This window comes from Amphibalanus amphitrite, unplaced genomic scaffold, assembly GCF_019059575.1.
Source record: "Amphibalanus amphitrite isolate SeventyFive unplaced genomic scaffold, NRLGWU_Aamphi_draft 000596F_arrow, whole genome shotgun sequence".
In the NCBI taxonomy this organism is placed as follows: Eukaryota; Metazoa; Arthropoda; class Thecostraca; order Balanomorpha; family Balanidae; genus Amphibalanus; species Amphibalanus amphitrite.
In genome coordinates this window covers 328,591-356,576 of record NW_024882090.1, presented here as the reverse complement: position 1 = coordinate 356,576, position 27,986 = coordinate 328,591, and the positions used below count along the sequence as shown (strand labels likewise).

The following is a 27,986-nucleotide window of genomic DNA, read 5'->3' as shown; positions in this document are numbered from 1 at the left end:
TGATACCAATTTTACCTCATCAGGTCAGTCATTGACCTTCCAGGTCAGGTCAAACTAAAGAATGTTGCTGTTTGGGGTCACCGTTGCCCGTTGGAATATCACGTGCGCTGCTCATCATGTACCGATGACGCTGCCGTATTGTGGTGCCAAGCCAGCTAGAACCTCTTTGTCACACTATCCGACTAGGTTTTTGCTGGCTGTGGTCATTTCAGGTCAAGTTAGCTCAAGGTCAATGACATGTGTTTGTATGTCTGTGTGTGTCTGTGTGTACGAGTATACTGATGTGTGCACCGACTGTGAATGTGTCCATATTACATGAGATCATGAACTGAGAAGCTTTTGCCAAAAATACAGTCAAAGAAACTTCACGAAAGTAAATTCAGCTTGCCTAAAACGCAATATTTTTAGACGACCTAGGTTGACCTTGACCCTGACCCTGGCATCTCTACATCATTGAACAACATGTTCCATGATAGGTGGGAGGTAAGACTGACAAAAAAGGCCGAAATCAAGGTGTCAAAAGCTCACAAGACCCAACGCCAACGCAAGATATTGGGTATTTGTCATTTGGGTTATGACATTACCTGAAGAATAAGGTCATATCTCCGAAACCAAAAACCACAGAAACTTGAAATTTTCAGTGGACGCTAAAAAAGGATAGAGCAGCAGCTATACGAAATATCCGACTTCTAGCAATCAAAATGTTTAGTGCAGAGCAGAAAAAAACTACCTAGGTCGGGGTGGGGGGTGTGGCAACCACTGCCCCCCCCCCCCCCCATGTGCGGACGAGGATTACCTAAGTAATTTGAATATCAGGAAAATAATTTATTAAATCAGGTATTCCAACAGAGTCCCGATTTTTTATAGGTGACCTCCGATTTGTGTTGCATCTAAGTTACCCAGGGGGCCTCTTATTTGTAATTGTAGGTACAGTACAGAGAGCCTCCTACTTCGACTACTTGCACAGAGAGCCTCCTAGCGTACATACGGCTAAGCTTCTACAGGTCGAGCGCCGGTCTCTTGTACGTACAGAGAGCCTCCTACTGTTACAGAGGGCCTCCTGTTTGTCTAGGGGGCCTCCTATTGGTTAACGGCGCCTCCTATTTGTCCAAGCGGCCTCCTATTCGTCTATGGGACCTCCTATTTGTCCAGGAGGCCTCCTGTTTCTCCAGAAGGTCCCCTATTTATCCAGGGGGCTTCTATTTTCCAGGGGGCCTCCTCTTTATCTAGGGGGCCTCCTACGTGTTCAGGGGCCTCCTATTTGTCCAGGGGCCTCCTATTTATCCAGGGGTCTTTTATTCGACTAGGAGTCTCATATTTGTGCAGGGGCCTCCTATTTGTCCAAGGGTCTCCTACTTGTCCCGGGGCCTCCTTTTTTTTGAAGGGACTCCTTTTTGTTAAGGGAGCCTTCTATTTGTCCAGGGGGCCTCCTATTCGTACAGAGAGCCTCTAGCTCCTACTTGTCCATGGAGCCTCCTATTTGTTCAAGAGGTCCCCTATTTGTCCAGGGGGCCTCCTATTTGTCCAAGGGACCTGTTATTTTTCTAGGGGGCCTCTTTGCCCAAGAGGCCTCCTATTTGTCCAGCGTGCCTCCTACATGTTCAGGGGGCCTCCTATTTGTCCAAGGGGCCTCCTATTGGTTAAAGTAGCCTCTTATTTTCCAAGCGGCCTCCTATTTATCCAGAGGGCTCCTATTTTTAGGGGGCTTCCTCTTTATCCAGGGGGCCTCCTTGTTCAGGGGGCCTCTTAATTGTCCAGGGGCCTCCTTTTGTGAAAGGGGCCTCCTATTTGTCCAGGGGGCCTCCTTTTGTGAAAGGGGCCTCCTTTTTGTCTAGGTCTAGGACCTTCTATTTGTCCAGGGGGCCTCCTATTTTTGCAGGGGCCTCCTATTTGTACAGAGGGCCTCCTACTTGTCCATGGGGCCTCCTATTTGTCCAGGGGCCTCCTTTTGTGAAAGGGGCCTCCTGTTTGTCTAGGTCTAGGACCTCCTATTTGTCCAGGGGGCCTCCTATTTTTGCAGGGGGGCCTCCTATTTGTACAGAGGGCCTCCTACTTGTCCATGGGGCTTACTATTTGTCTAGGGGCCTCTTATTTGCCTAGGGCCTCCTATTTGTCCAGGAGGCCTCCTACTTGTCCAGAGAGCCTCCTATTTCTCCAGGGGACTTCCTGTTTTCCGGGGGCCTCCTACTTGTTCAGGGGGCCTCCTACTTGTTCAGGGGGCCTCCTACTTGTTCAGGGGGCCTCCTATTTGTCCAACAGGGCCTCCGATTTGTCCAAGGGGCCTCCTATTTAAACAGAGAACCTTTTATATGAATATCGGACCTCCGTTTGCAAAGAAGCTGATGCGTCTCGGGGGCCTCCACTATTGGGGTCCCAAAATGACAATTGGGGTCCCAAATGTTCGCATTGGGGTCCCACATGGGACCTCGAAAGTATACAAAGTTACACCCATGGCGCCAGTTCCAGCCAAAATGTTGAACAATGATAATTGAAATCTAGGACGCATTAATAGCATGCAACTATTCAGTCAATAGTTGCATGATGTCTTGGGCTTTTCTAAACTGTTATTTGAGTTGGGTATTTTTCCACTTGGCGCGTTCAGTTGTGGTGGGTTTTATCGGGTCGAAAAGAATCCGAAGACAAAAGAGTAGAAATGGCTCCAGAAAAATGACCAAAAAATATTTTCTTTAAAAATGAAACAGCGAGACATTTATAAGCGATAATTTTGACTTTTTTACAGGATATTGGGGAAAGATATTGGGGAAAGATATCGTCGTGCTTGTCTGTGTTGCAGTAGAAGGAAAGGTTTTGGTTCGTGTCTAGATAAAACCAGACCCGGGAGTGGGGCTCCAACTCACTACATCGCATTCAGCCCACAGGTTACCTGCAACCTAAACGCTACGGGCACCTATCGCCCTGCGCAGTTTGCTCAGTGCTACGGCTAAAGTTCGGCCAAAGTGTCTGACGTCTGTCAATGTCACGAGGCGAAACCCCTAGGTAATTGTCTGTCCCGGTGGCTTGGTCGGTAGGGCGTTGGACTCCATGTGGTGAGAGTGCACGTCCCGGTTGCAAAAGTCCGGGTTCGAAACGCGACGTGTGCTTGACGTTTTTGAGCTCCTAACGGGTATGGTTGTGACTGGTGGCAGGCCGCTGCCAAGGCCCAAGCGAAGTCAGTGGGGGACCGGCCGTGCGCGGCTATCTGCGACTGGTTACCCAACTGCCGAGCCCCTAGGGTTTACCACATAGCCTTGGGTTTACCCGTTTGTTTGTTTTGTTGGGTTAGGCCCTTTCGGTCGACAAGACCATTGCAGAGCCGGAAGGACGATAGGAATTAGGGGGAGAGACATTGGTCTGGGCAGGCATCCTAGTGAGTCGCCGGGGCTGAGCCCGTCCGAAGACAGGCCACCCAGCCCCAAGGCACTCACTGCACCCGGCTACGGGGTGCGCTCCCTCGGGAGCAGCGGTGCCGCTCCAAGGGAGCAGCCCGCATGAGATAAAGTTGCCTGTCTAGCCCGGAAGGGGGCGGCGGTGTGGAGGAGAAGGATTTCAGTATCCTGAGGATAGAAGCACGGATAGGTGTGGGTTTACCCGAGCCCGACCCGTTATTTATAGGTATCTTGAGCCCGACAGCCTTGCCGACAGCGCAATGTCATACACTTGCTGCCATCTAGGTGTCGGCCGAAAAGTTGTAGTTACGTAGCCCTTTACCCAAATTCTTTCTTATCTGCAAATTCTTTAAAGATTAATTTATTCTTGCTTAAATTTATCTAAAAATAAATTTGATTATTTAGACAATGAAACATGATGGAAAAGAGGCAGACAATAAACTGAGGTAAAAATGAAAATGTATTTTTGGGAAAAGCTTCTGCGCTTTCCGTTCGCGTGCCGCCGAAAACCGGTGAGCGTCCCCTGGTGCATTGTGTTGACTTTCCGTTGGACACAATTCTTGACTGGTCTGCTGTGAATTTGTTTTAGCAAGGTGAGCTCTTTATACCAAAATATGGTTAATTAGCTGTCGGAATTTCGAAATATTGTTTCATAGCTTTCGTATGGGTTGGGTTTTGTCAGAGTCATGGTTAACCGAAATTGCAGTCCGGTAGGTGAGCCTTGCTTTGTAGATTCTTGATTTACTATTAAAAATATAAGCTATGTATTGCGATAATGCCCACTGTAAATTGGATATTGATATTTACCTGAGCAGTTGCTGAAAATTTGATGATGGGTGCATGTTTAGACAATTCTGGCGCACCGTTGGTGGCCAAGGTCGTGCTCACTGCTCAGGTTTTAAAGGAGTTGGATAGGGTCTTGACTTAAACATATAAAAGACTTATGCCTTAAGCATGGGGTTTTGAGCTGTAATAGCAGGTTTGTAGCTTAAGCTGAGACTAGCACGTTAGGAGCGTAAAGCTTTACGCTCCAATGATCATCCTATGCAAACATCCCGGTATTTATTGTTCCTAAAAGAGTGCCATGCAGAGGAATGTGTCAGTTGTAGAAGAATGCCTAAAATGCAGCCACTTGTCGCAGAGGCTAAGCTTAGACAATCTGGATGCGTTTGCTTTTGAGCTCACCTGGTTGACTCACCTGGTTGGGTTCCCAGTGTCAAGAAATGTAGATGGAAGGAAAGAGTAGGACAGACAGGAACCCTGAATCCTAGACGCGCCAGCCGGGGGAGATCTTCACTTGTGGTTGGCGAGCGCAGAAAGCTGGAATTTAGCGTCTTCCGTTGAGTCTGGCGTGTATGCATGTACAAACACACTGTGGTTTTTCACAGAGAAAAAAAAAGAAAAAGAAAATGAATACAGTGCAGAGAGGCCGGCAGAATATGCAGCGCGCTAAAGTTTTGTACAGTTGTTCAAGTAACGTTAGACATAGGCGAACAAACTCCCATGCAAAGTGTCATGCAGGACCTCCTTGAACCTAGATAGGTTTGGGGCACATACCGCCTCTGCGGGTAGGGCATTCCAAAGACGCATACACCTCACAGTGAAAAAACGCTTCCTAACATCTGTGCGTGAGTGCAAGGGAAAGATCTTGTGACAGTGACCTCTGGTGCGAGTTTGGGGACACAGGCTAAACAGTTCATCAGGAGCAATGCAAGACTTCCTATTGAAGATTTTCCAACACTGAATGAGATCAGCGCGTGTCAGTCGACCCTGAACCGAATACAAGTTCAGCTCCTGCAAGCGATCAGCGTAGCTCAATGAGGCTAGCCCATCGATTCGCTTGGTCCAACGTCGCTGAACCCTCTCCAAGAGTCGCATATCCTCTATGTAGCCAGTGTACCAGACACAAGAGCAATATTCAAGCATTGGACGAATATGAGTAAGCAATAGAAACAACATGAATTCACGCGATCGGCAGACAGTCGACTTTAACAGATTCTGTGCCAAACCACTAGCCTTACGAACCACACCCCTGATGTGCTCGTGAAACTTTAATTGGCAGTCAACGGTAACGCCCAAGTCCAGATGGCTCTCAGCAGAAGGGATCTGTTGGCCGTCAAGGAAGTACTCTGGAGAGACTAGCTTTGATCTAGAGTTGGCAAATCTTAGCACGACACATTTATCTGAGTTCATTCTAAGACCCCATGATGCTGCTGTGGTGTGTAAGAGGTCGATGTCTTTCTGCACATGTTGATAATGAGACAGTGTTGATAGAGCGGGAGCATGAGACACACAGGCATACATTTTAAGATCATCGGCGAAAATTTTATAACTGCTTGTTAACTGTGAGGCTATGCTGTTCACATATACTAGGAACAGAAGTGGTCCAAGGACACTACCCTGTGGGACACCACTAAGGACATTCCTTGGCCGGCTCCTACAGTCCTTAACACAAACCTGCATCTCCCTGCCATATAGGAATGAGGAAAGCCAATCAAGCAAACGGCCATGGATACCCAGAGACCTCAGCTTAGCAATCATCAAATTGTGACAGACCACATCAAACGCCTTGCTGAAATCGAAGAATATTACATCTGTGACTCCACCCATGTCAGCTGCTCTCGAAACGGCGTTATACACAAGTAACAGCTGATCCATAGTTGACCTGCCTGCCCTGAAACCAAACTGATTTGGTGTCAGTAAGTCATTTGATTCCAAGTAGTCACGAAGTTTGGCACAAATAATTCGTTCCATGCTCTTGCACACCACGGAAGTTAAACTGATGGGCCTGTAATTAAGTGGATCATATCGTCGGCCTTTTTTGAATATCGGTATAACATGGGACAGCTTCCATAGGACAGGCAGTTGGCCTTCCTGGAGAGATCTGGAAAAAATCATGAGTAAGGGACGAGCCAGTTCTGCAGCACAACGCCTAAGTACCAAGGGATTCAGTCTGTCAGGGCCCATGGCTGAGTGTGGGTCAAGGGCCATCAGCGCAGAGCAAATGTCTTCGGTCGTCAGGTCAACATTTTGAAGTGACCCGTCAAACTCCTGGTGAGGGGCAGGGTTGGTTGGTGAGTTAGTCGAATACACCGATGCAAAAGAGGTGGCAAACACTTCAGTCATAGCCTGGGCGTCATCACTCACTTCCCCAGATTGGAGAAGCAGGGGGCCAACAGATGGGCATCCCACCTTCTTGGATCTGATGTAGGAGTGCAGGAGTTTAGGGTTTTCAGCGGACCTCTCCATTAGGCTAGCTTCATACAGACTCTGGGATCTCACAGCAAACCCTTTTAACTCCTTATTGACAGAAGCAAACTCTTGATAGGCCATGCGAGACTCATGAGCTTTTCTCCCTTTACGTTCCCTTACTAATTTGTAGGTCTGCCATGCCCTGCGCCGACGGTGCATTAGACTAGTAGGGGGTCTCTTTTGCCAGGATGGTTTACCTCTGTTTGATGTCTGTTCAGGTACAAACTCGTCTGTCAAATCACAGATAAGCTTAGTAAAGTGGTTGAAGGAATCATTGCAATCACGATGTGCTAATTCAAAATCCCAGTCAATAGTCCTTAGTCTCTGGCACATCAGTTCATAATGACCTCTGCTCCAGGCTCTCCTGCTCATCTGTGGGGGACCTGAGGGCACATTTGTACTTTGCATCTCAAATATATAATCAAAAAGAGTTGGGCAATGATCGCAACCTGGGAGTGGGGGACAAACCTCCAACAGTCCAAGGCGGTCTGTCTCAGAAGTCAGTACCAAATCAAGGATGTTTCCTGATCTGGGGTAAGTTGGTTGGGTGACCCATTGAGTAAGACCGGCAAGGCTGAATAGATTGCAGAAATCTCTCTCGAGCATTGAACAGTTCTGAAACCCATTTGGAGCATCCCAGTCAATGTTTGGCAGATTGAAGTCTCCCAAAACAATCACCTCTCTGTCAGTGCAGAAGTCTGAAAGGAAAGACATCAGCATGGTATTCTCAGCTTCCAAGTTTGAAGGCGGTCTGTAAACAACTACTACATAAGTGTTGTAGATAGTCAAGCAGAAAGTTAGCACATTTGGGACAGGAGTTGTGACACCATTTGTAACAACATTTTCTCTCACATATACACAAACACCATGCTTGTAGACAGTACCAGCAACATCATTCCGAATAAGTGAATATCCAGGCATCTGTACAAATGAATCCTTTGTGTGGTTAAGAAGATGTGACTCAGTTATACATACAATATCAAGGTCATGGAGTTTGGCAAAGTTGTTAAGCTGATTCATCTTGGATGGCAAACCATTAACATTGACTTGAGCAATCCGGATCACTGAGGCAGTCTGCAGGCTGGGAGCTAGTTTCCCGAACCCGCTTGGGTAGACGCGTTAGCTGGGGCAGGGGCAGGGGCACCAGCGGCAGCTTGTGGGAGAGCAGCCTGTTGACGTGGAGCATCATTAAGAACATCCACAGGTCTCTGGTCCCCAGCTCCCAACCCAGGCTCCTGCTGCCGGCGGGCCTGGCGACGATGGTAGAGCTCGGTTCTCTGTGAATAAGCCAGGTCCCTGTTGACAAAAACTTTGTCATATCGAGAGCCTTTTAGTTGCTTTGCCTTCTCCAGGATCTCTTTCCGTTGGTCATCATCTGGTACCCTGATGCGATAGAAGTTTGAGTGACCAGTTATAGCAAAGGCTTCAGATGGCTCAACCCTCATTCCCATGCAGTCATCAGTGAGCTGAGCAAACTTCCTGATAAATTCTGAGGCTGAGTTAGCAGGAAGACCCCTGACAATGAGAAAGGATCGTCGCTTTTCACGCTCTTTCTGCTCCTTGAGCTCCTCACGTATCATGGTGCGATAGTCCTGTTGCTGCTGTGGTTGATGAGGCTGTGGTTGTGGTGCTGCAGCTTGGGTTTGGGTGTGTACAGCAGCATCACAGGGGCATGTTTTCTCAGTCTTAGCAGACAGGGTCTTAACCTGAGATGCGAGATCTCGAATGGCAGAACAGATCCCTTTGACTTGATTGAATAAGTGACTGACTGTCTCGGCTAGATGTGGTTCAGTATGGCTAGAGGGAGATTTACCACGATTCTCAACATGTTGTACCTGGCACTTCATGCACATGAATTGGATTCCTTTACCCTCATATTTCATTATAGCCTCAATGAGCTCCTGAGGTAGACCTGAGCACATTTCATTCCCATGGACCCATTGTTCACATTTGTCGCACCCTATGGGGTCATTTCCCACATCATCCCCACATGTACCGCATAGACACTCTTCTCCCCTAAGTACACCAGCACCAGTGACACTTGCGCTTCTCCCACGCCTGCCAGCACCCCTGGCATTCCGAGACCCTCTGCGCATTGTCCTTGTCAAAACCAGCCAGGCAGCAGCCCTCTTGCAATCGAGCTTGGCGCGTCACAGGCTAGCAGGGTGTGGAAAGCTTGGCTGAGGCAGGGGAAGGCAAGGCAGGGCCCAGTTGCAGAGCACTAGCATGTGCAGCAGACAAGCAAGGAGTCCAAGGAAGACACAAATGGTACTAGCAACCAGGCATGCAGAGGCAGATGAGCAGACGCGGACGACAAGTAGACGTAGTGTTGACGTTGTCCGTTCATGCAGTCACATGCATGTCACATGCAAATTTCTTGAACTCAGACTCCAACTCCGCCGAAGCCAAAGCCTCTCTTCAGATCACTCTATGCAATATGATTGGCCATGCAATATGAGCTATGCAATATGATTGGCCAAAGCATGATAAGGTTCTGCATCACCACTATTAAACCTCTACTTAAGATAGAATGTATTTCTTCCTATATGAAAATAGTTTATAATTATTACAAATGTAAATATTAATGATTTTCTGATCATTAAAGCTTAAAAAAAATCATAAAACTTAAGCAAAACAAGTTTAAAATGGTAGGTATATTTCCTTTAAAATAATAATTTTATTAATTGGATGAGTGAAGGGTAGTTTTATTCATTTTCATGAACAATTATTTTTTCAGATAACATGGTATTAAGTATTATCACACTGTTTGAATTTGGCACACCATATTTTCCAGTTGTTTAGTCCTAGTTCCAGATTTTGCTGAGTAGTAAACTGAAAATTTAACTGCATCTGCTGTCTTTTGAAACATCAAAGTACACTTTCAACTTAGTTCCTGTTCATTGATTAGTCTCATTTACCTATTCAGTCCTGTATAGCAGATACATTGTGAGGATTGAGGAAAGTGAGAAATGCAAATCTTTTATTTGATTTCTGCCATCACTGTGGCCTCATTTCAAGTGTGATGAAAACCAAATTTTGAAAGCTATGGATGCCTATGCAGGAATGTGTGCAAAGCTTTGATTTTCACATGGCATCAATATCAGAAATGTAAAGGGGTTGACTCAGACTGCCTCCCCCTCCTCCACTGGCTGACAGGTGGTGTGGAGGCCCAGCGGCCACAGAGATAAGATGTTTCCTTTTCCAATTAGAATAAATTTGTTAAAATTTAGTCTGCTTCAATTGACTTTTCCTGCCTATTTAAATAACAAACTGTAGGCTTTTCAAATTTCTTTCTTTTTCAGGCCTGTTATCTTAAATGGCTCCCTAGAAATATAACAAACAAATTGCTGGTAACCATCTTTAGGGTGACCATTTAAACCATTATCCTCTTTTTGTGGATATTTATAGGGAAAGCAGTGCCTAGGTACCTAGCTAACCTGTGTAGTTGTATGCTGTAGTATCATTACAAACTGCTTTTAATTAAATGTGCAGCAATGCTTTTCTATGTTGATACAAACTAGATATAATTAAAGGTGTAATAGCCCATAGGTCATTCTCTAGAAATGATAACTAATATTCCCACAGCTGTTATGATGTAAAGAAAATTGCTATGAAATTCTCATAATGATCTTATCACAGCATCCAGTTAAATGCATTTTGTGTGTGGTTCTTTAAAATGAAGTTTAAAGTTCCTGGCCTCTAGAGCTTCAAGAAAGTCTGCATTTTATTAAACAAGCCTATTTTAGCAGAATGGCCTCAATGCTCAATAGTCAGTAGTAGTGCTTTCATCAAGTAATTATTTTTTCTCATCCTCATTTTTGAAGCTCAGATATTTGTAGGGCCCCCAAGTAATTGACCTTGGGAAATAGGTTTGAAAATTGATTGAGTGAAAAGGTGAAAATTAGTATGAACAGTAATTAACATGTGCTGAGACAGACATGAAAGCAATGGCAATCAGAGTAATCACAGCACAATTTGAGAATGTGGATCTCTCATGATTGTTCAATACAAAACAATACACCCACCCCAAAGTGGTTCTTTTGAATGGTGTCAAGTTTATGGTAAATTTTAATTGTTTGTTCACTAGTGTTTTACATGCCCGGCGTTTTGTGCAATGTGTGTTTGAGTTCAGTGACTGCTGACCGTTGTATTGATGTTTGGCCCTCCTCCCTGCCCTCAGGCTGTGTACTGTTCTTTGGTGGGCACATACTGTGATCCAGCAATTATGTCTGTGGACGCCATGGGAATGCCGTCGGATGGTGGTCCGTCCGCCACCCTAACTGTCCGCCTGCTGATGCAGGGAAAGGTAAGTTGGCGCACACAGACGGCTTTGTCACTGGTGGACCGCAATCTATGCCTGTTTGTGGACTCCGGCTTTAATTCCTTGTTGTGGAGAAGCTTCTCTGCTGATCACTGAGTGAATGGCAGGCCACTGCTTTTTGTTTGAGATGGTTTAAGGTATTACATAATATATTTTATCATTTACCATCAGTATAAGGAAGGGAGTGCCGCAACTTCTGCAAGTCGTTTGCTTGCTCGTTTGCAGTCCTAAGAGGGGTATCTTTACTGGTACTTATGAATTGTGATGACCTTTACGGTCTGACGCCCTGAAAGCAATGCTGTTTGAAGAAATTGGGTTTTGTTTTATTATGAGCATTCCCGGAGTAAGGAGTGGGGTCTTCTGTCTGAATATCCCCCTCCCCCTTTTTCAGTTCTCTTCAAACATCTCATGAATGTTTTTGGTACATCTATCAAACAATTTGAGACCCATGTCAATCGAGGTCAGGTGGTCATCAGTCACCACCAGGTCGTGTCAACTGTCAAGTGACCTAACCTAAAAGAGAGTTATTAGGAGCTGCTATTGGTTAAATGTTCTCGTGCACGGCAGACTTATACTGATTGATAGGTGACTTGGAAACTCATGGATTGATCAGAGTGACGTGATTTACAAAACATAAATCTCGGAATTTCGATGTGACCAGGGGTAAACTTTGCGACCATCATATGTCATATATCATGTCATTCATGATCATATCGACACCTTTTTTTAAACCCCACATTTGTTCTCCGGTGAATTTCAGACAAGTTGGTTAGAGACCTTCAAAAAAGGTACAATCACTCGATTTTTCTCAAGTTTGTCTGTCTTGGCAAATAAAGCAATACCAGAACAGGCCTACAAACACACATATTTGAGCAGGATCGGACGATTGGACACTTTTAAAAGGAGATCTTTCGTGCCTCCCGGAAATTCACGGGAGAGCACATGTGGGGTTTAAAAAAAAGGTGTCGATTTGTCTCAAGTTTGTCTGTCTTGGCAAATAAAGCAATACCAGAACGAATGGTGCTATTTTTGTTTCCGCACGAGGTCCAGAACTTCCAATAAAATCATTTTTTGTAAAAAAAAAATTGTGTGTCGTGACGTCATACAATTTTGAATAACTTCCACATTTTTAACTGATTCTTCTAAAAATTGGTATGCAGGTGCACATAGACCACTTCGCTGACATATATTGTTTTTTTCGATACACTCAAAATTTTGGATTTTATAATTATTTTCCCAAAAAGTCAATTTTTTAGGGAAAAAAATTGGACCAAAATCCAATATTTTCAAAAAACCGAGATAACCATTTGATAGACAAAGTAGAATCACGTATAACCTTTTTTGCTACGTCTTGATGCCTTAAAAAATGAAGATGTTAGCGGCGTTTGAAATTTAGCCGTTTTTGAGGCGAAAATGGCGAACAAGACGTCACTAAAACGTCAATTTCTCAAAAATTTTCCGACAGAGTTCGCTCAAATTTTCAGGGAACATGTCAAATTGATGTATGATAAGGTACTGAAAGTTTGACGTCGCTGGCGTAACGCGTTTAGAAGTTATTGGCGAAAAACGCGAGGGGGGCGGAATTCAATAAATGTCGCCTCGCTTTTTTAGCAAAAGCACCTCGGGCCTAACGGCACTCGGAGCATTCAATCATCCCGTCCCCGGGCAGGAATATTATCTAACCCTCGCCCGTCCGGACTTCTCCCTCGGTTTTTCGCGAATAACTCGCGTAAAAAGTGGTCGATCGCGACGAAACTTTCAGTACCCCCGCATTAATCAATTTTACACCTACCCTGAACATTTCATGGCCCTGACCCAAAGAACCTTTGACATGTGACCTACTTTTCGATACCATGTTTGTCTGGAATCGCGATTCGGCGTATGTCGGCTCGCATTAGCCGCGCGTTTGCAGTCTTTTCGTGGTTCCAAGCGTTCTAACATGTGATATGATGTTGGGCCCATGGATTAGGGTGGGTGTCAAGGTCACCTGAAGGTCAGGTCATTGACCGTTGATGACGTCGGCTCACTTTTTCGGTTTTTACATGTTTCCAGGCTAGTTTTTGGAGCTGAATTCGAATTTAACAACCATTTGAACATTTACGAAGCAGTTTTGGTGCCTTCATAACATGTTACGAAGCTGTCAGAGGCGGTTGACACTACGAATACTCGGTAGGACCCCTACTGGTTGATCTGACCTGCCCTGAATGCATGAAAACATCATTTGTGATCAGAACTAACTTGATATTCGTGATCAGCACCCCGAAAAACCCCATAGCAGCCACACTTTATGACGTTTTAACAGGTCCCGATTTTCCCTATTTTTGGGTCATTGGCCTGACCTGGATGGTCACCCAGCGACCTAGGACCTTAAAATTGGGTATCACCGGCTTCCTCTCGTCACGGGCAACACGCTCGTTTTTTCCCGTGAAGCTCCAGCTCGATCAGGGGCTAAACGGCAAGGGGGGGGGGGGTCTAACGGACCCCCCCCCCCCCCATACGTTCGCGGATGGCAAAACACCGATATGGGCGAGGGTTAACCACCAGGCGTTTTGTTGTGATGTTGATGAATATCCCCCTTCTTCCAGGAGGTTGGCAGCATCATTGGCAAGAAAGGCGAAATTGTGAAGAAGTTCAGGGAAGAGGTATGTTGTTGCTATTATTAAATGTTATTGGTGCATATAAAATCAGTGAACATCAGTGAACATTAGTGGAATTAATTGATATTACATTGTACGGATGTATGCAATTCAAATGGTGTTTTATTTGTTTTGAAGCCTATTCAGAAGCTCCTCAATTATTTTATGCTGGGTGTGGGACAACTGTTTTCACAACCATCCGTTCCTGACCGATACAGTACTGTAGTCATTGTATTCATTTCCATTTTTCATCGAGTTTTGTTTTTTTATAGTGTTTCTGAAAATTGATAAAATCTCAAGCTTTTGAACCTGTGAACATGACTTTTCCACAATTCTAACATCTGTCTATTTGTTTTGCATTGATCCAGAGATCCCTGGTCTCATATCCATCCTTCTACCTTACTCCTGCGTCTGTCTTCTGGTCGGTGAGTCATGTAATGAAGGTGCTGCTGCTTGTGCAGCTAATGTGTGCTAGTGCTGCTTTTAACATTCTCATAAAGGTTATCTCGCCTTTTCTAACTAGTTATCCAGCGAACGCCTCTGATTTCCGATATTCCTGTTACCGTTTCTACCATTGGCCACCTGCAGTCTATTTTCTGCTCCATTCCATGACAGTGTGATCATCTCTGGTCTGGCTCCAATGTGTACATACAGCCAGGGCTCTGCGCTCGTCCATCAGCTGCTGCTTTTGTCGTGCTCGCCTCGCCAGTGCCCCCCCCCCCCCCCTGACTCTGTCGCTCACTTGTCTGTCCGCACAGACAAGTGAAACCGCACAGACAAACTTACCTTTTGTCTCCGCTAATAATGTCGACTGTACACCTCAACCATCTGATCAACAGGCGCATTGCTTACCCTCAAACCCTCTGTGCTCTTGAGTCTATGACAACCTGCTGACGCCCTGGCCCTGTTGACATTCCGGACCATATCTCCACGCCTACTATCTGACCCATCTGATCCTGCTGATATCTGATCTAGCCGACTCTGACCGCGTGCCCTGTGCGTCTGCGCAGAGTGGCGCCAAGATCAACATCTCTGACGGCTCGTGTCCGGAGCGGATAGTGACCGTCATGGGCACATCGGAGGCCATCTTCAAGGGCTTCCAGCTCATCACTCAGAAACTGGAGGAGGTGGTCGAGCGTAACCAGAACGAATACGGCGTGAGTGTCCGAGTTGTTAGGGCTATTGGTCTGTTGTAGGCGTCTGCTGTAATGATCATGATTTGATGACCTTTATAGGTCATTGTTTTGTATGTGTTGTGGATGTGTTAATCTTGTTTATGCCTTATGTATTTGTACGTTGCTACGAACTATGAGCTTTTACGCCGCTTCGCACCGTGAGCTTTTCATAGCCATTTGAATTGATAGTAACTGAATGCTAAGGTAAACTGTAGGTCTGTAGGCGCCTCTCGGGCTGTTGCACCCGCTACTCTGCTGACAATGCGTCGACTGATCGACACTTCTCTCCGGCAGGGTGGCGGCTCGGGCGGCAAGACGACCATCACGGTGCGGATGATCGTGCCGGCTTCCCAGTGCGGCTCGCTCATCGGCAAGGGCGGCTCCAAGATCAAGGAGATCCGCGAGGCGACCAGTGCCAGCATCCAGGTGGCCAGCGAGATGCTGCCCAATTCCACTGAGCGGGCCGTCACGCTGTCGGGCACCGGCGACTCGGTCACCCAGTGCGTGTACCGCATCTGCTGCGTGATGCTCGAGTCGCCGCCCAAGGGCGCCACCATCCCGTACCGGCCCAAGCCGTCCATGGGCGGCGGCGGACCGGGCATGTTCGGCGGCAACCCGCCGTTCGGTAACCAGATGGGCGGCGGAGGGTACGGCGGCAGCGGCGGATACGGCGGCCACGATGTGAGTAACGCGAAAGGAACTTTGGGATGGGTGGGGAACATGGATGAGCTGACTGTCGGGCTAGTGCCGTCACTGGCACTTTTGGCTAAATGGGGTGTTGTTTAAGTGATAGATTATCTGGGTGTCATGGTTATCAGACAGACTCATCTCCAAGATATTGGTGTCCTTTCCATTTATATCATTAAAATATGACATGGCCTCAGCTCCTCAAATTACAGTTGCATTCGTCAAGGTTCCATGAGAAGGGAGGGCTAGTCATTTTGACGATGAGGGCCGTGCAGTCCCGTCTGTGCAGTAGATCAATGCTGACTGGTGTGTTTGGCCGTTTTCAGTCGTACGAGCCGGCACCCAGCCGATTCCAGGTATGTCCAGGACGGGAGACACGGTGGCGTGACCATCAATCACTGGGTGAAGTGTCAAATAAAATGCTACATTATTGCTGTCTTTTCTGCCAGTTACTTCTCTTGCACTCATTTATCGTGTTTTAGTTGATTGCTCTGATGCGACAGTAGCTTATGTATCACGAGGCCCAATGGTTTTATCGAGACGCCGAGGGCCTGACCGAGACCCCGTCTTCCAGCAGCCCAAGAGCAACAACCCTCTGGCCGGTTTACTGAGTAACCTGGGCGGCGGCGGCGGTATGGGCGGACCGCAGAACTCACTGCAGGCCAGCACATCGGGTGAGTGGTGACGGCTAAGAACCAATGTCTAGTTAGGGGTGTACGGTGGCTGGAGTTGTTTGTTTTGCCGTTGGAACAGCTGGACGTCTGGTGTTGGGGGCGCTACTTGTTTGGTGTTGTGAAATTTTTTGCAGAACTGTTATTTCGTGTTAGCTACATTGTTCATGTATTTTATGATGGGCTCGCCAGTCTGCTATCGCCTCAGCTCTGGTCTGACCCTACTCTGTTCCTCTCTGACCCACAGCGGTGACGGCTCTCGCCGCGTTGGCCGGCTCCCAGCTGCGCGCGCCCCAGGGCAGCGGGCCCGGCACACAGACTCATGAGATCACCGTGCCGAATGAGCTGATCGGCTGCATCATCGGCAAGGGCGGCACCAAGATCGCCGAGATCAGGTAAGATGGGAACCGCGGGCGCAGATTTGCCTGGAGGGTCGCCGGGTTATGACGCGGTGGTATGGAAGTGTTTGACATTCGAAGTCGCCCAAATGTTTAGGAAGCGGACTATTTTATTTAATGGTCACACAAATGGGCTGGTTTTGGGGCAAATGCTGTGCTTTATTGATTGCTCGATCTGCATAGAAGCCTTTGCTTGAGGGGAGGGATACCAAGGTCTCTCGAGACAGACACGATACCTATCTGCCACCGGCGCCTGCTTTAACGCCCCCTTTCGTCCGGCAGGCAACTGACTGGCGCGATGATCACCATCTCAAAGTTTGACGACAGTACCGACGACGCCACGCACCAGGAGCGTATCATCACCATCAAGGGCACCAGCGACCAGGTGGCGCTGGCGCAGTATCTCATCAACACCAGGTGAGGGCCGGACGTGTGTGTGCGTTCTGTTGGCAGAGTCCGACACCAGCGCTGGAGGCGCCGGCGGGCTGCGGCCGGGCTGGAACGTCGCCCGGACGGAGCTCACACTCGGCGAGCTGCATGAACACTATACACAGGGAAAACATAGAAAACACCTTGGACAAACGGAGGGTAGAACACGCGGTCTTATAGTGGTAGTTGGTTTGGTGAAATTAACGCCATACGCAAATCAGTATTACGAATTAAACTTTTCCTTGCCGAGCTCGGCTAAATCATCACTTCTCAACTATCATGTCTTTCCTCGCACTGATCATGATTCTGGGCGATCCTGTTCTTTGTTCTGACCGCTCCGATAATGGCTGGTCCTCGTGGTGTAGCGAATGTGTGACCTGATCCCGGTGTGGTTGTTCTCGCAGGTCCTGAGTCCTGACGATACCCTGCTGCTAACAATGACCTATACCTGAATTACGCAGCTCCGTTCCTGAAGCCAGCTGCACTGCAGGCCTGTACCTGAATTACGCAGCTCCGTTCCTGAAGCCAGCTGCACTGCAGGCCTGTACCTGAATTCTGCAGCTTTGTCTGATCTGTACCTGAATTCCGCAGCTGTCTGACCTGTACCTGAATTCCGCAGCTCACATGACCTGTACCTGATAGCGCAGGTCCTGATCCCAGCCGGAGCAGGGCTGTGGACTCGTTTTAGCTGACGTGTTCCAGAGTTCCCGATTATTTACTAGAAATCAGCTCCCTTTCTAGTGTCCTGTGCCTGACGCGATCCGTAGTCCCCTGCAGCAGCTGTCCTGACCTCTTCGCAGCCGAATGTTTCTTGACATACCCGTGCGACCGGTCGGAGCACCTTAGAACTCCCGCTGGTCAGATCCCGGCTAGTTACTGACCGAATATAGGTCCCTTTAACCCGTGTACCAGTGCCCCCGCGTCCCCTCCACTGACTTCTGCACTGCTCTGGTGCCCCTGATCATGTGTAACTGCTTTCCTGGGTCTATTCTTACTGCTCAAACACATGGTTTCCGGTTTCCCGCTGTTTTTGCTTTCCTGTTGTGTCTGTATCATTTCCTCGAAATTTAGGCACCCAACTCTTAAAGTTATCAAATAAATATTTAACTGATACTATATCTTATCTCGGCTTCCTCATTTCTCCTTTCTGGTGCTCCTGTAACATTCATTTTATTTGGTTGTCTATTCATTTGCGTTTTTCTCCTACGAACTCCCATCTAAATGTCGTCCCCTACAACTGACAGCATGCGTCCGTTCTGTCGGTGTTTTCTGTTTGTTTATATTCGGTAGTAATCGTTCCCGTCTGTCCCGCGCGGCCCGGCCCCGTCCCACCCATCCCGATCACGCACCGGCCGTCTTCTCTCTATCCCTGCAGCGTGGAGATGCACAAAGCCAACCTGGAGGGCGCACAGGGTGGCGACGAGGAGGGCGGTGCGCTCAACCCCTCCGCCATCCCGCTGGCCAACCTCCTCAAGAACCCCGCCGCCCTGAACGCCCTCTCCGCCCTGACCAACATCAACCTGAGCTCGCTCGGCGGGCTCCAGGAGCTGCTCGGCGGCAACGGCTCCGTCCAGACCACCGGCGTCAACAAGAAGCCCTACAACCCGCGCGGCATGCGCGCGCCGCCCGGCGGCTCGTCGCCACCGCGCGACCAGAAGCGTAACAAGTTCCAGCCGTACTAGACGGCGTCCCATCACATCCTGCGCTACCGGGTCCCGTCCCCGCGCGTGCCGGCCGCACGCGCGCGTGCGTGCCTCCCGTGTCTGCTAGATGTGTACTGTAGAGCGCCGGGTAACGGCGGCGCCGGGTCGCGCGTCGCCCGCGGGGTGGGTCCTCATCCCGGCTCTTAGCAGTACATCCTGCGCGCGCGCGCGCGCCTGTGTGTTTCCATTCAGCATCTGTGAGGATTGTGTGACGGTGTCGTCCGCGCGGCTGTCGAGGCCGGCGTGGCTCCACCCAGTGCTATTGTTTTGATTTCACTTAGTATCGCGAATCGACTGGCATTTACATCGGTCTTGCGACGAAGTTTTGTAGTGCTTGGCTATTTCTTTGACGACTATCGCTTTCTCATGCGCGTTTATGGGCGTTTTCAGCGTAGAATCATGTCCAGAATGTTACCGTTTGAGGTGGTGTCTCAGCACAGGCCCACCTTCGGCAACTTCGAAGAACATTTTCTGATAAAACCGCGCTTTCGTAGTTCAGTCGCTTACCTGCTGTGGCAGCGCCGCCGTTCCGTAATCCAGACGACACTGGGCCGCTGGGGGGCGCGTGGGTTGGTAATGGCAGTGGCGGGCTGCTGGGGCGAGCAGTCCCAGCCCGGGGCTAGGCGAACCGCAGTCGGACGCGATGTGTCATATTTTTGTAACGGCGTGCGTCCGTTTTGTGTTGGCTGTCCTGTCTCCTGCCCGCGTCCATTCTCTCTCACAATAAACCACCCAGACCTGACGTCCGGTCGTGTCGGTGCACCAGCGGGCGGGTGGGAGGCCGCTCTCCGCCGTCCAGTTCCGAGTCCCGGCGCTCTCCGGTGACCCGAGTCTGTCCGTCCGGCCGGCTCACTGCCACGTCCGACCCCCGTCCGGACCGTCCTGCGCCGCACCAGGTGAGTGTCCGACTCCGCTCCGGCCCCGCGCCGCCCGACGCACCGCACCCATTCCGCGCTCAGTCATCGGCGCCACGCCTGTGGACGCGTCTTTGCTCTCATCTGAACCCCATTCCCCCCTCATTTGCCAGCCGTAGTGCACATTTTTGTATTTGAATTTGTAGACTGTGCTCGTGAGAGTGTACAAAATCGCTGTGATGAGTGTGTCAGGATGTTTGCTCGTAGCAGTGGAGAATACACTCATTTCGGTAACGGTCATCTCGGCACCGAGCGAAAGGTGTGAGGTATAGGGCCAGTTCCGGGTTTGCAGGGGTAAGTAAGTTGTTCTTTAGGGTAGACGAACGTGTTTGCTCAAATCTTTGCCATTTAGGGGTTATAATTTTTTTATCACTTTATCCAGGACACGGGAATCGAGTGCAGCTGCTAGGTAGAAATTCCCTGTAGTCGATCGTAGTCCCTTCAAATTTTGGACGTTTGAGGTCAGGTTGAATGATGCATGTCTCGTGTTAATGCATTTTCACTGGATGGAGAGATGTTACGTTGTGAGACTATTGTGGGTTAGGGTCTACCGGTATAATGCAGGTGCACGTAATCATTGACGCATATATTTGGTCTCTGAAATAATTACGTGCACCTATATGTTCACTGGGGTCACTTCAAGTACGGATAGTACCTACCTAGTGATATATGATTATTTTTGGATCATCGTTGAAGTGCTTTTTTAGGTTTAGGTTTACGGATTTTTTTATGCCTTGTGGCACGTGCATCCTCACACGTTTTGCGAACATATGCACTGTTTCGCCTGTTTCCTGTCCGTTTAACCCTCGCCCTGGCAGGGCATTTTTCATAACACGGCCTGGCAGGGGGGGGGGGGTCGATGCGACCCCCCCCCTCGCGATTGGCTCCTATGGCACCTAGAAACACCAAATTTGGTAGGTAGGTGGGCCCTTTGGAGTTCTCGCTCCTGTGCAATTTTGGTTGCTCTAGGTCAATATTTAGGGGGGTTTTGGGGGGATGTACATAAATGTAAAAATTTCGCTAAAAACATGTCAAAAAATTTTCGCTTATAACTTTTGATTTATTTAAGATAGAGCAAAAAGAAAAGCACCAGTGAACTCAACACGTCAAGGCGCGTCGAATGGTATACTTTTTAGCTTGCTTAACCCTATTAGTGGCAGGCTCCTGGCTACCCCATACATTTTAGACTGTTTATCACGGCCAGGTTTCTGAACCAATCTTAACGCAACTTTTGCCGATCGATAGAGAATGAACCAGGAATTCACATGGATCCTAAAAATATGCATTTTCAAAAAATCATAGGCGGATACAGATCATTGAGATTGGGGGTACACAAAAAGTATAGTAAATAAGGTTTTTGTTGGTACTGTTTCTAAAAAGGGTGGCAGTGGTCTTGTTATGTTACAATTTTCTTATGAGAGAACGACTAAAATTGTATTGGTCATGCATAGGCGGTGTCAGGGCACCTATGTTGGGAGGTAAAAAATAACCCCCCTTTTTGGACGCCTGGATCCGCCTATTATAGCAAAAACGTGTCAAAAGAGGATGCACAATAACTTTGTATATGTTATCACATGATACCTTTCATTCACTGTTCGTAAAACTGGTGCAGCATCGTGATCTTCCCCAAATGACTCGCTTCACGAATAGGACCCCCCAATTCCCAGTGCTCTGGAGCCGCCCCTGGTAAAGTTATGAACTTGAAATTTTCAGGGAATGTGCCCAATTTAGTTTTAGGAAAAGTCAGAAAATTTCAGCATCGTAGCTTCAGCGGTTTCGGAGATATTCCCGAAAAACCTGAGGGGTGGATAAAAACAACCCCCCCCCCCCTGCCACTAATAGGGTTAACCCGCGACCTGGTGGGGGGGGGGCTATTTTTTGCCCCCCCCCCCCCCCCCCTCCAGACTTCGATATATCTCCAGAACCGCTGCGCCGATCGTCACCAAACTTTCAGTACCCTCCCGGACATCAATTTTACACATGGTGACCAAAAATTTTTCCAAAGGCTATGATAGGTTGGCCGGAAATGACGTCAGAGTGACGTCATGTTCTGCCGTTTTCGACCCAAAAAAGGGTTTCGTGGGAAGAGCTGTCAGGCCTATAGCTTTGCAAATACAGAAAAATGATAAGGACATAAAAGCTGCAAAATTGACAGGGCTACAAAACTGCTATCTCGGATTTTTGAAATTTTTGGATTTTGACCCCCAAAAATCAAAAAATATTTTTTTTTGATATAATGATCGAAAAATCCAAAAAGTTGTTTGAATTTCGCAAAAACCGGAATATATGTGATAGTCCTTACCGCCTTCCATCCACATACCAAATTTGAGATTGATACCTCTTTTTTTGGCGAAGTTATAGCGAAAAAACTGTTCAAAATTGATGACGTCAAATTTTCAAACTCAATTTTTAGCAATTCTAGACCCCGTAGCGCAAAACAAAGACCACCATTAGACTCCCCGTGACGAGCTGCATCGAATCAATACCCATTTTATGCAAAACTATCAACTTTAAAATTTGACCTTTTTTGGCCTGACCTTGACCTGACCTTGACCTGAACTTCACCAGAAAGTGACCTAAGCCGTACCTGATAGTCTTATAACCAACACCATTGAGTTGGAAATGAAAAATTGGCCATAAAACATGCATCACACAACCTTAGTAAAGTTGGGCTCATGTGACCTGACCTGTGACCCTTGGTGACCTGACCTGTGACGTGACCTGGTATTGTCAGTGACCTCTAATAGCAACATATCTACTAGGCAACTGACGCCCTATCGCTGATTCTCGACAAAATGCGTTTTCCTCGGTGTTATAGCGCATTCCCTAGAAGACCCGTGAACGGTGAAACATTTCATCTTTGACCTGACCTGTGACGTCATCGGTGACCCCGAGGTCAATGAAATTTGGTTTCCTTGGACAAAAATGACAGGCCTTTCGAACGCCGTTTGAATTTTGCGGATCCGTCCAGTAGTTTCGGAGATACGAGGGGGGGGGGGGCAAAAAATAGCCCCCCCACCAGGTCGCGTTATAAACAGACCCCACCAGGGCGCGGGTTAAGTGTACTTAAAGTTTTTTCTTAAATTTTAAGTGAACTTTAATTAATTAATTAAGTTCAACTTATCCAAATTGCATCATATCGCATATCGTTCGATTCGGCTGATCACAAGGAACACAGTGACACCATTTTTTAAGCTCTAGCTTCATTATGTGCCAAGTTATTGGCAAAAACGTCATTTGACCTCGGTTGACCTCATTTGACCTGACCCATGGATAAGTACACCAAACAAAGAAGCACCAAGTGACCTGCTTTCAAAGCACAAAAGTGATAGAACGAAGCGGATATCTCCAGTATTTTCCGAATTTAGTATTTTCCCATAGGCTTAACATTATGACGTAATGACCTCTAACTGACCTCAGGTCAGTGACCTCAAAAACCCGAACTATATGTTATACAACTCGGTGAACTTAGCACACCCTGAAAGTTTGAAGGAAATCAGTCTAAAACTGTGAGTTGGAAATGGACAGGTGCGAACAGAAAATTGAAATTTGAGCATGACCTTGTACGGTTTTTCTGACCTGGTGACCTGACCCAAGGTCACCCGGACCTGAAATTTTCAGGTCATATGTAAAAAGGTTGCCCCATAGGCTGTGCCAAATTTGGCGGCGCTGCGCGCCGCCGTTTTTACGCTATCTTCGAAAAACCTTGGGGGGGGGGGGGTCGCATCGACCCCCCCCCCCTGCCAGTGCGAGGGTTAATCTCAGCCCGTTTTAGTGTAAGATGTTGAACGTTCCATAGTTTTTTTTTTGTAGCCCGCTATTTTTCGAACACGTATGGCGTGTCTTCAGGACAAGTGTGACTGACCTTAGGCCAGGTCGGGTCGTTGGTCACTCCAAGTGACCTCGATCTAAAAAGAAGGCAAAGGTCACTCCCCCACCGCTCCCATACACACACCTAGCCTAAACGTCTCGATCGGAACGGTTACATTGAAACTTAGTTCGTTTGGCTGGGTTGGCATGATGGATGCAACGAGTTTCTGAATTTCAATATCGGCTATTGGACATACAGCGTAAAACAAATGTGTTTAACACTCATCGTTTGAAAGCCGCATCAGCTGTGTCGTACCTCAACCGTACTTCAGCCACAGTAAGCCAGAGCAGCTACGAGGCAGCCGAACCCATAGCAGGGAGCCGGACTTGAGCCGGCTTTGACGGTCCAAAACCATACCAACTCCGGAGCGTTACGGCAAAGACGGGGTAACCGGAATGGAGCCTTATCGACCGAAACCCCCTGTTTCGACGGCGTTCCGTTTACACCGGCCCAAATCTGGTATGTCGGAGTTGTCGGGGCAAAACGGACTTGAGCCTAACCAAATTGCTTGCTGGGACACTGCTAGGAGAGGATTAGGTAATAGGCTTACCCCTCCCGGCGCGAGCTAAAACAAATGCGCCTGTTATCCAGTCAGCCTTCGCTCTTTTGCCACTCAACAAGTTCAGGGTCGTTCCGGAGCTCTTTCCTTCTCGCTGCTGCTGCAACATTGCAATTTGCAGGTGCGCAATAGCAGGAGGGTGCGTTTTGACAGGCGGATGACGGACACTGGAGGTTCTATTCAATGTCAGAGGCGCGTGGATGCAGACGACGAGGCCATTCAGCGTAACCGGGCCGCGGCGTGGCGACATACGAACTGCTAGCTTCAGCGACTGCACCTGTACGGGAGAGCTTAGGGGCACACCGGTGTGAGGTGCACGGTGCGCTTATGTTCCATGTCCATTGTCCACTCATCTCTCACTTATCAGAACGTTACGGTGTAACTTTGATAACGTCATTACACAACTAGAAGCGACTCCAGCTGTCATGATTTGTGCAAATCAGATAACTAGTGAACACAACAACTGTAACAATGGGGTGGGTTGCACATCTGACGGTGTTTTAAGTCGGCTATCGGGGAATCGCGGAGTCCGATGAATAGCGTTGAGCCACTGGAGTAGACGTCACTCATACTCCGACCTCGACAAAATGAACTGTTGGCACGGCACCGCGCTTCAGCCTTCAGTATCAGTAACTGAAGGAAATCCATTTGTTGCTGAGACCAGAGTAACTTGTACCTAACCGACCAAACGTTAGGGGATTGCTGCTCTTCAGGCTGACTGTAAAAATAGCATTATATCGACGTCATGCCAAACGCGATAGCGATTAGCGATGCCTAAGTGGAATGCCAAAGTGGCATAATGGTTACAACATGCGCACATCCTATATAAAGACACGTCCTTGTTAGGACGGAGATAAAGCAGATCTATCGGTACAACCAGAGACAGACGGCGGCAGGAAGGTAAGTAAATTGCTAAGAAAAAAAAACACTATAATTAACCCTCGCCGGCATGACTGACCACTCCGCAATCCATGGTTGCACGAATGGTGTGACCTAATGCTAATTTGTCAGAAAAAAAAATGAAATGAATGTTGACAGTGACCTCATGACCTTGGCCTGACTTTACTTAATCAAAAAGAGTGGATCATGGATACCTACAACTAAAATATATTCGTGCGCTAGTGTCGAAACGGATTTTTTCCATATTTATATCCACACTACGAGGAATGGATGCGAAGCTTTAACCTACCATCATCCATATTTGTTCTAAGGTCTTTGCAATCTGTACGCAAAACCTGAGTAGTTGCATTGCATCTATTTCCTGTGCCGGTGAGGGTTAATATTCATTATTAGGTCGACCCGAAAATCCATTTATCAGCACGTAGGTATAAAAGATTCGGCCTCCTTGTTGCTATTCAAAAGCTATTAATTATTCATATAAAGTATTATTGAAACTCATGCTCTTCGGTGTTTGCATGTTCATCAACTTTAAGTCCTTTGAAAAGCGTTATAGTCGTATAATGTAATTGCTTTGCATCTGACCTACTGAGCTTACACATTGCTACAGCCGTCCTCCCGAACTGCGCCTTGCATGGTCAGTTCCAATCATTCAGGAGCTAATTACGCCCAGCTATGAACCTGCGGAGGCCCTCGACTAACTGGGCGGACTGCAGTGTTGTGCAACTGTCCTGGTGACCTGACCTGACCCGGTGCGGTGCTGTTGCAGGGGCTGCCGGCCGCCTCGGCCGCCGGGTGTGGCCGGCCCTCCCCGGCTGGTGGTGTAGCCGGGGGCGCCGTCTGACCCTGCCGGACCGGCGCCCCGCGGCCGGGGGCACCGTCTGACCCTGCCGGACCGGCGCCCCACGGCCGGTGTCATTGCGCGGCTGGTGAGGTCCGGCGGCAGGAGTCGGGACACTTGATGGTCGGTGTCACGGCGTCCAGCCAGCCGGTCGGTAACCCCCGCAGATGCGGCCGTATCGGAATGAAACTGTGTACCTGTTTTGATAATTTTTATTGTAGGGTGTTTCTCTCAGGGTCAACATCTGTGTACATTTGTCCGTACTTCGTCTGTGTACATTTGGAGACGGTGGATATTTTTGTGCACTGATCTGATATGATGTGATAGGAAATTGACAAAGCGCATGGGCTGCGTTGCTACACGATGGCTGTGATATTGCTAGCTAGTCAGAAAAGTCTATTTTTGCAGCCCCTGATAAGGACATGCGTTTATGCTGTGATGTTTGTACAAAATCTTTGTTTTTGTTTTGGTATACAACAACGCACTGGGGAAAGGTTGGCATGATCATGGCGCAAATGATAGCGACCTAAACGGCAGACTTTGATTGCGATTTGGGGACATTATAACGCCCCTACATTACCGCTCGATCAATGCTAGCACGACTGCAGCTGGATAATATGTCATGATTTATTTCGACACGGTCCTCGTGCTAGCCGCGGTACCGCATTTGTTGCGTAAGCGTGCGCGGACTTCACCGTAAAAGCTGGTGGCAGGATCGATGTCGAAATAGGACTGTAATCAGACGTAGCCCCCGGCGATTAGTGGGTCGATAGTTACGGTCACTGGTCATGAGCAGTGAGAAGCTGCGTGCTGTGAACCTGAGATCGCGTATGAGTAATCCTGTGATATCTGTATCGATAAAATGTTTATTTTGGTATAGATAACGTTAAAGTTAGAGCTGATAGGGTTGTTGTAAGGTGGACGGAAGTACTGTTTTAAGGGAGTTATCGGTCAAATATCATTTAATTGATCGTCCGATCGAATTAATAGAGTTGCAAAGGTATTTTGCTTGTCTTATCTAGGAAGTGCCCCAATGGCCGTTACTGTGATAATTTCTTGCCGCTCACGCATTATGAGTGAGTGACGTTGTTACACAGCATTTTTATTGTTACCTATATATTTTGTTTTGCTTTTCTCATTTCCATTGGCTAATGGCTATAGACCCAACACTGCTTTTGCTTCGCGCATGACTAACTGATAACAAAAAGCGGATTTTCCCTAAAAGCAGTTTGTTTGTTTGGTGGCTTTATGTTATGTCAGCGAATGCATTGTTGTTATATTTACCTTGGATTGGTTGCAGCATAGTGTGTGTTTGTGTCATAACACTGCACTCCAGCCCGGAGATGTTCTTCCAATTCCATGATTCATCGGTCGAAATATCTCGCCTGTATTTGTGACGTGATTGAAATAAATGCCAAGAACTGCAAAAGCGCGTGTACGGGACGGATTACGGAATAATTAATTTTCCTTTCAATCAAAGGAAGGCGAGGAAATGACACATGACCCTCGTCAGCTAAGTGTCGCGTGTAACCACCCGACCTGCCACGCCTGGGCGCCCATCGACCAGACAGCTGACACCCGCAAAGGTTAAATGGGAGCACTTTATGTGTGAACGGTCATATAGGCACGGGGGTCAGACCGAGCCGGGGCCGGTGACTTTATGGTCGCGCTTCCAGGAAGCGGCAGTTCCATAGAAATGATTACTTTATCAGATGTACAGCAGACAGCAAGGTAGAGAGTTTTGCGCTGAGTGCACCTTGCGGAACGATTATTATAGGGGAAGGTGGGGTAAGACGGCCCAGCGGGGCAAGACGGACCACCAGCCCTCCCGGCTGAACCGCTGCTGGTATCTACTGCTTTATGCACTCACTATGTTTGTTTTCCTTCGTAACAATGGCCACCTTGAGCTCATGCTGCTAGGATGCATAGCTTTTGAGTTATTGAGAAAAATGTTGTTTTTCGTCAAACCGATCTAATATAAGAGGTCTACGGGTGATTCAATTACGGCGCCTTTCTGGCATGATTAGTTTCTATTTTGCACTTAACTGTGTAGAACAAAGTTATAAACTTAGTTATAGGTAGTCACACTTAAGGAAAGGCAAGGTTTTGCAATGTTGGGCTATTTGACATATACGTCATGATAATGACAGAATTTAGATTTGGGGCAAGACGGACCACTGTGTTCCATCTTGCCCTGTGGTGGTCCATTGTACCCTGCATATGGAAAGTTCTTTCCCAAAACATTG

At 47.7% G+C, this 27,986-nt stretch overlaps 1 protein-coding gene across 12 annotated transcripts; it reads left to right on the top strand.

Moving 5' to 3' along the window:
- The first annotated feature begins 3,696 nt into the window (after window positions 1-3,696).
- Window positions 3,697-26,903, top strand: LOC122394526 (poly(rC)-binding protein 3-like). Of its 12 annotated transcripts, none has more exons than XM_043391460.1 (11): window positions 3,847-3,979; window positions 10,819-10,944; window positions 13,545-13,601; window positions 13,964-14,020; window positions 14,606-14,752; window positions 15,065-15,451; window positions 15,784-15,813; window positions 16,032-16,131; window positions 16,376-16,523; window positions 16,809-16,943; window positions 25,669-26,903. In XM_043391460.1, exons 2-11 carry the CDS (start codon window positions 10,864-10,866, stop codon window positions 25,724-25,726), a joined length of 1,200 nt encoding a protein of 399 aa, XP_043247395.1. In that variant the 5' UTR covers window positions 3,847-3,979; window positions 10,819-10,863; the 3' UTR covers window positions 25,727-26,903. The 12 variants fall into 12 exon arrangements, with proteins under 12 accessions (XP_043247390.1, XP_043247395.1, XP_043247389.1 ...); XM_043391454.1 differs by lacking the exon at window positions 25,669-26,903 and adding an exon at window positions 18,331-19,806 and having other exon boundaries at window positions 16,035-16,131; XM_043391452.1 differs by lacking the exon at window positions 25,669-26,903 and adding an exon at window positions 18,331-19,806.
- Window positions 26,904-27,986: the final 1,083 nt, after the last annotated feature.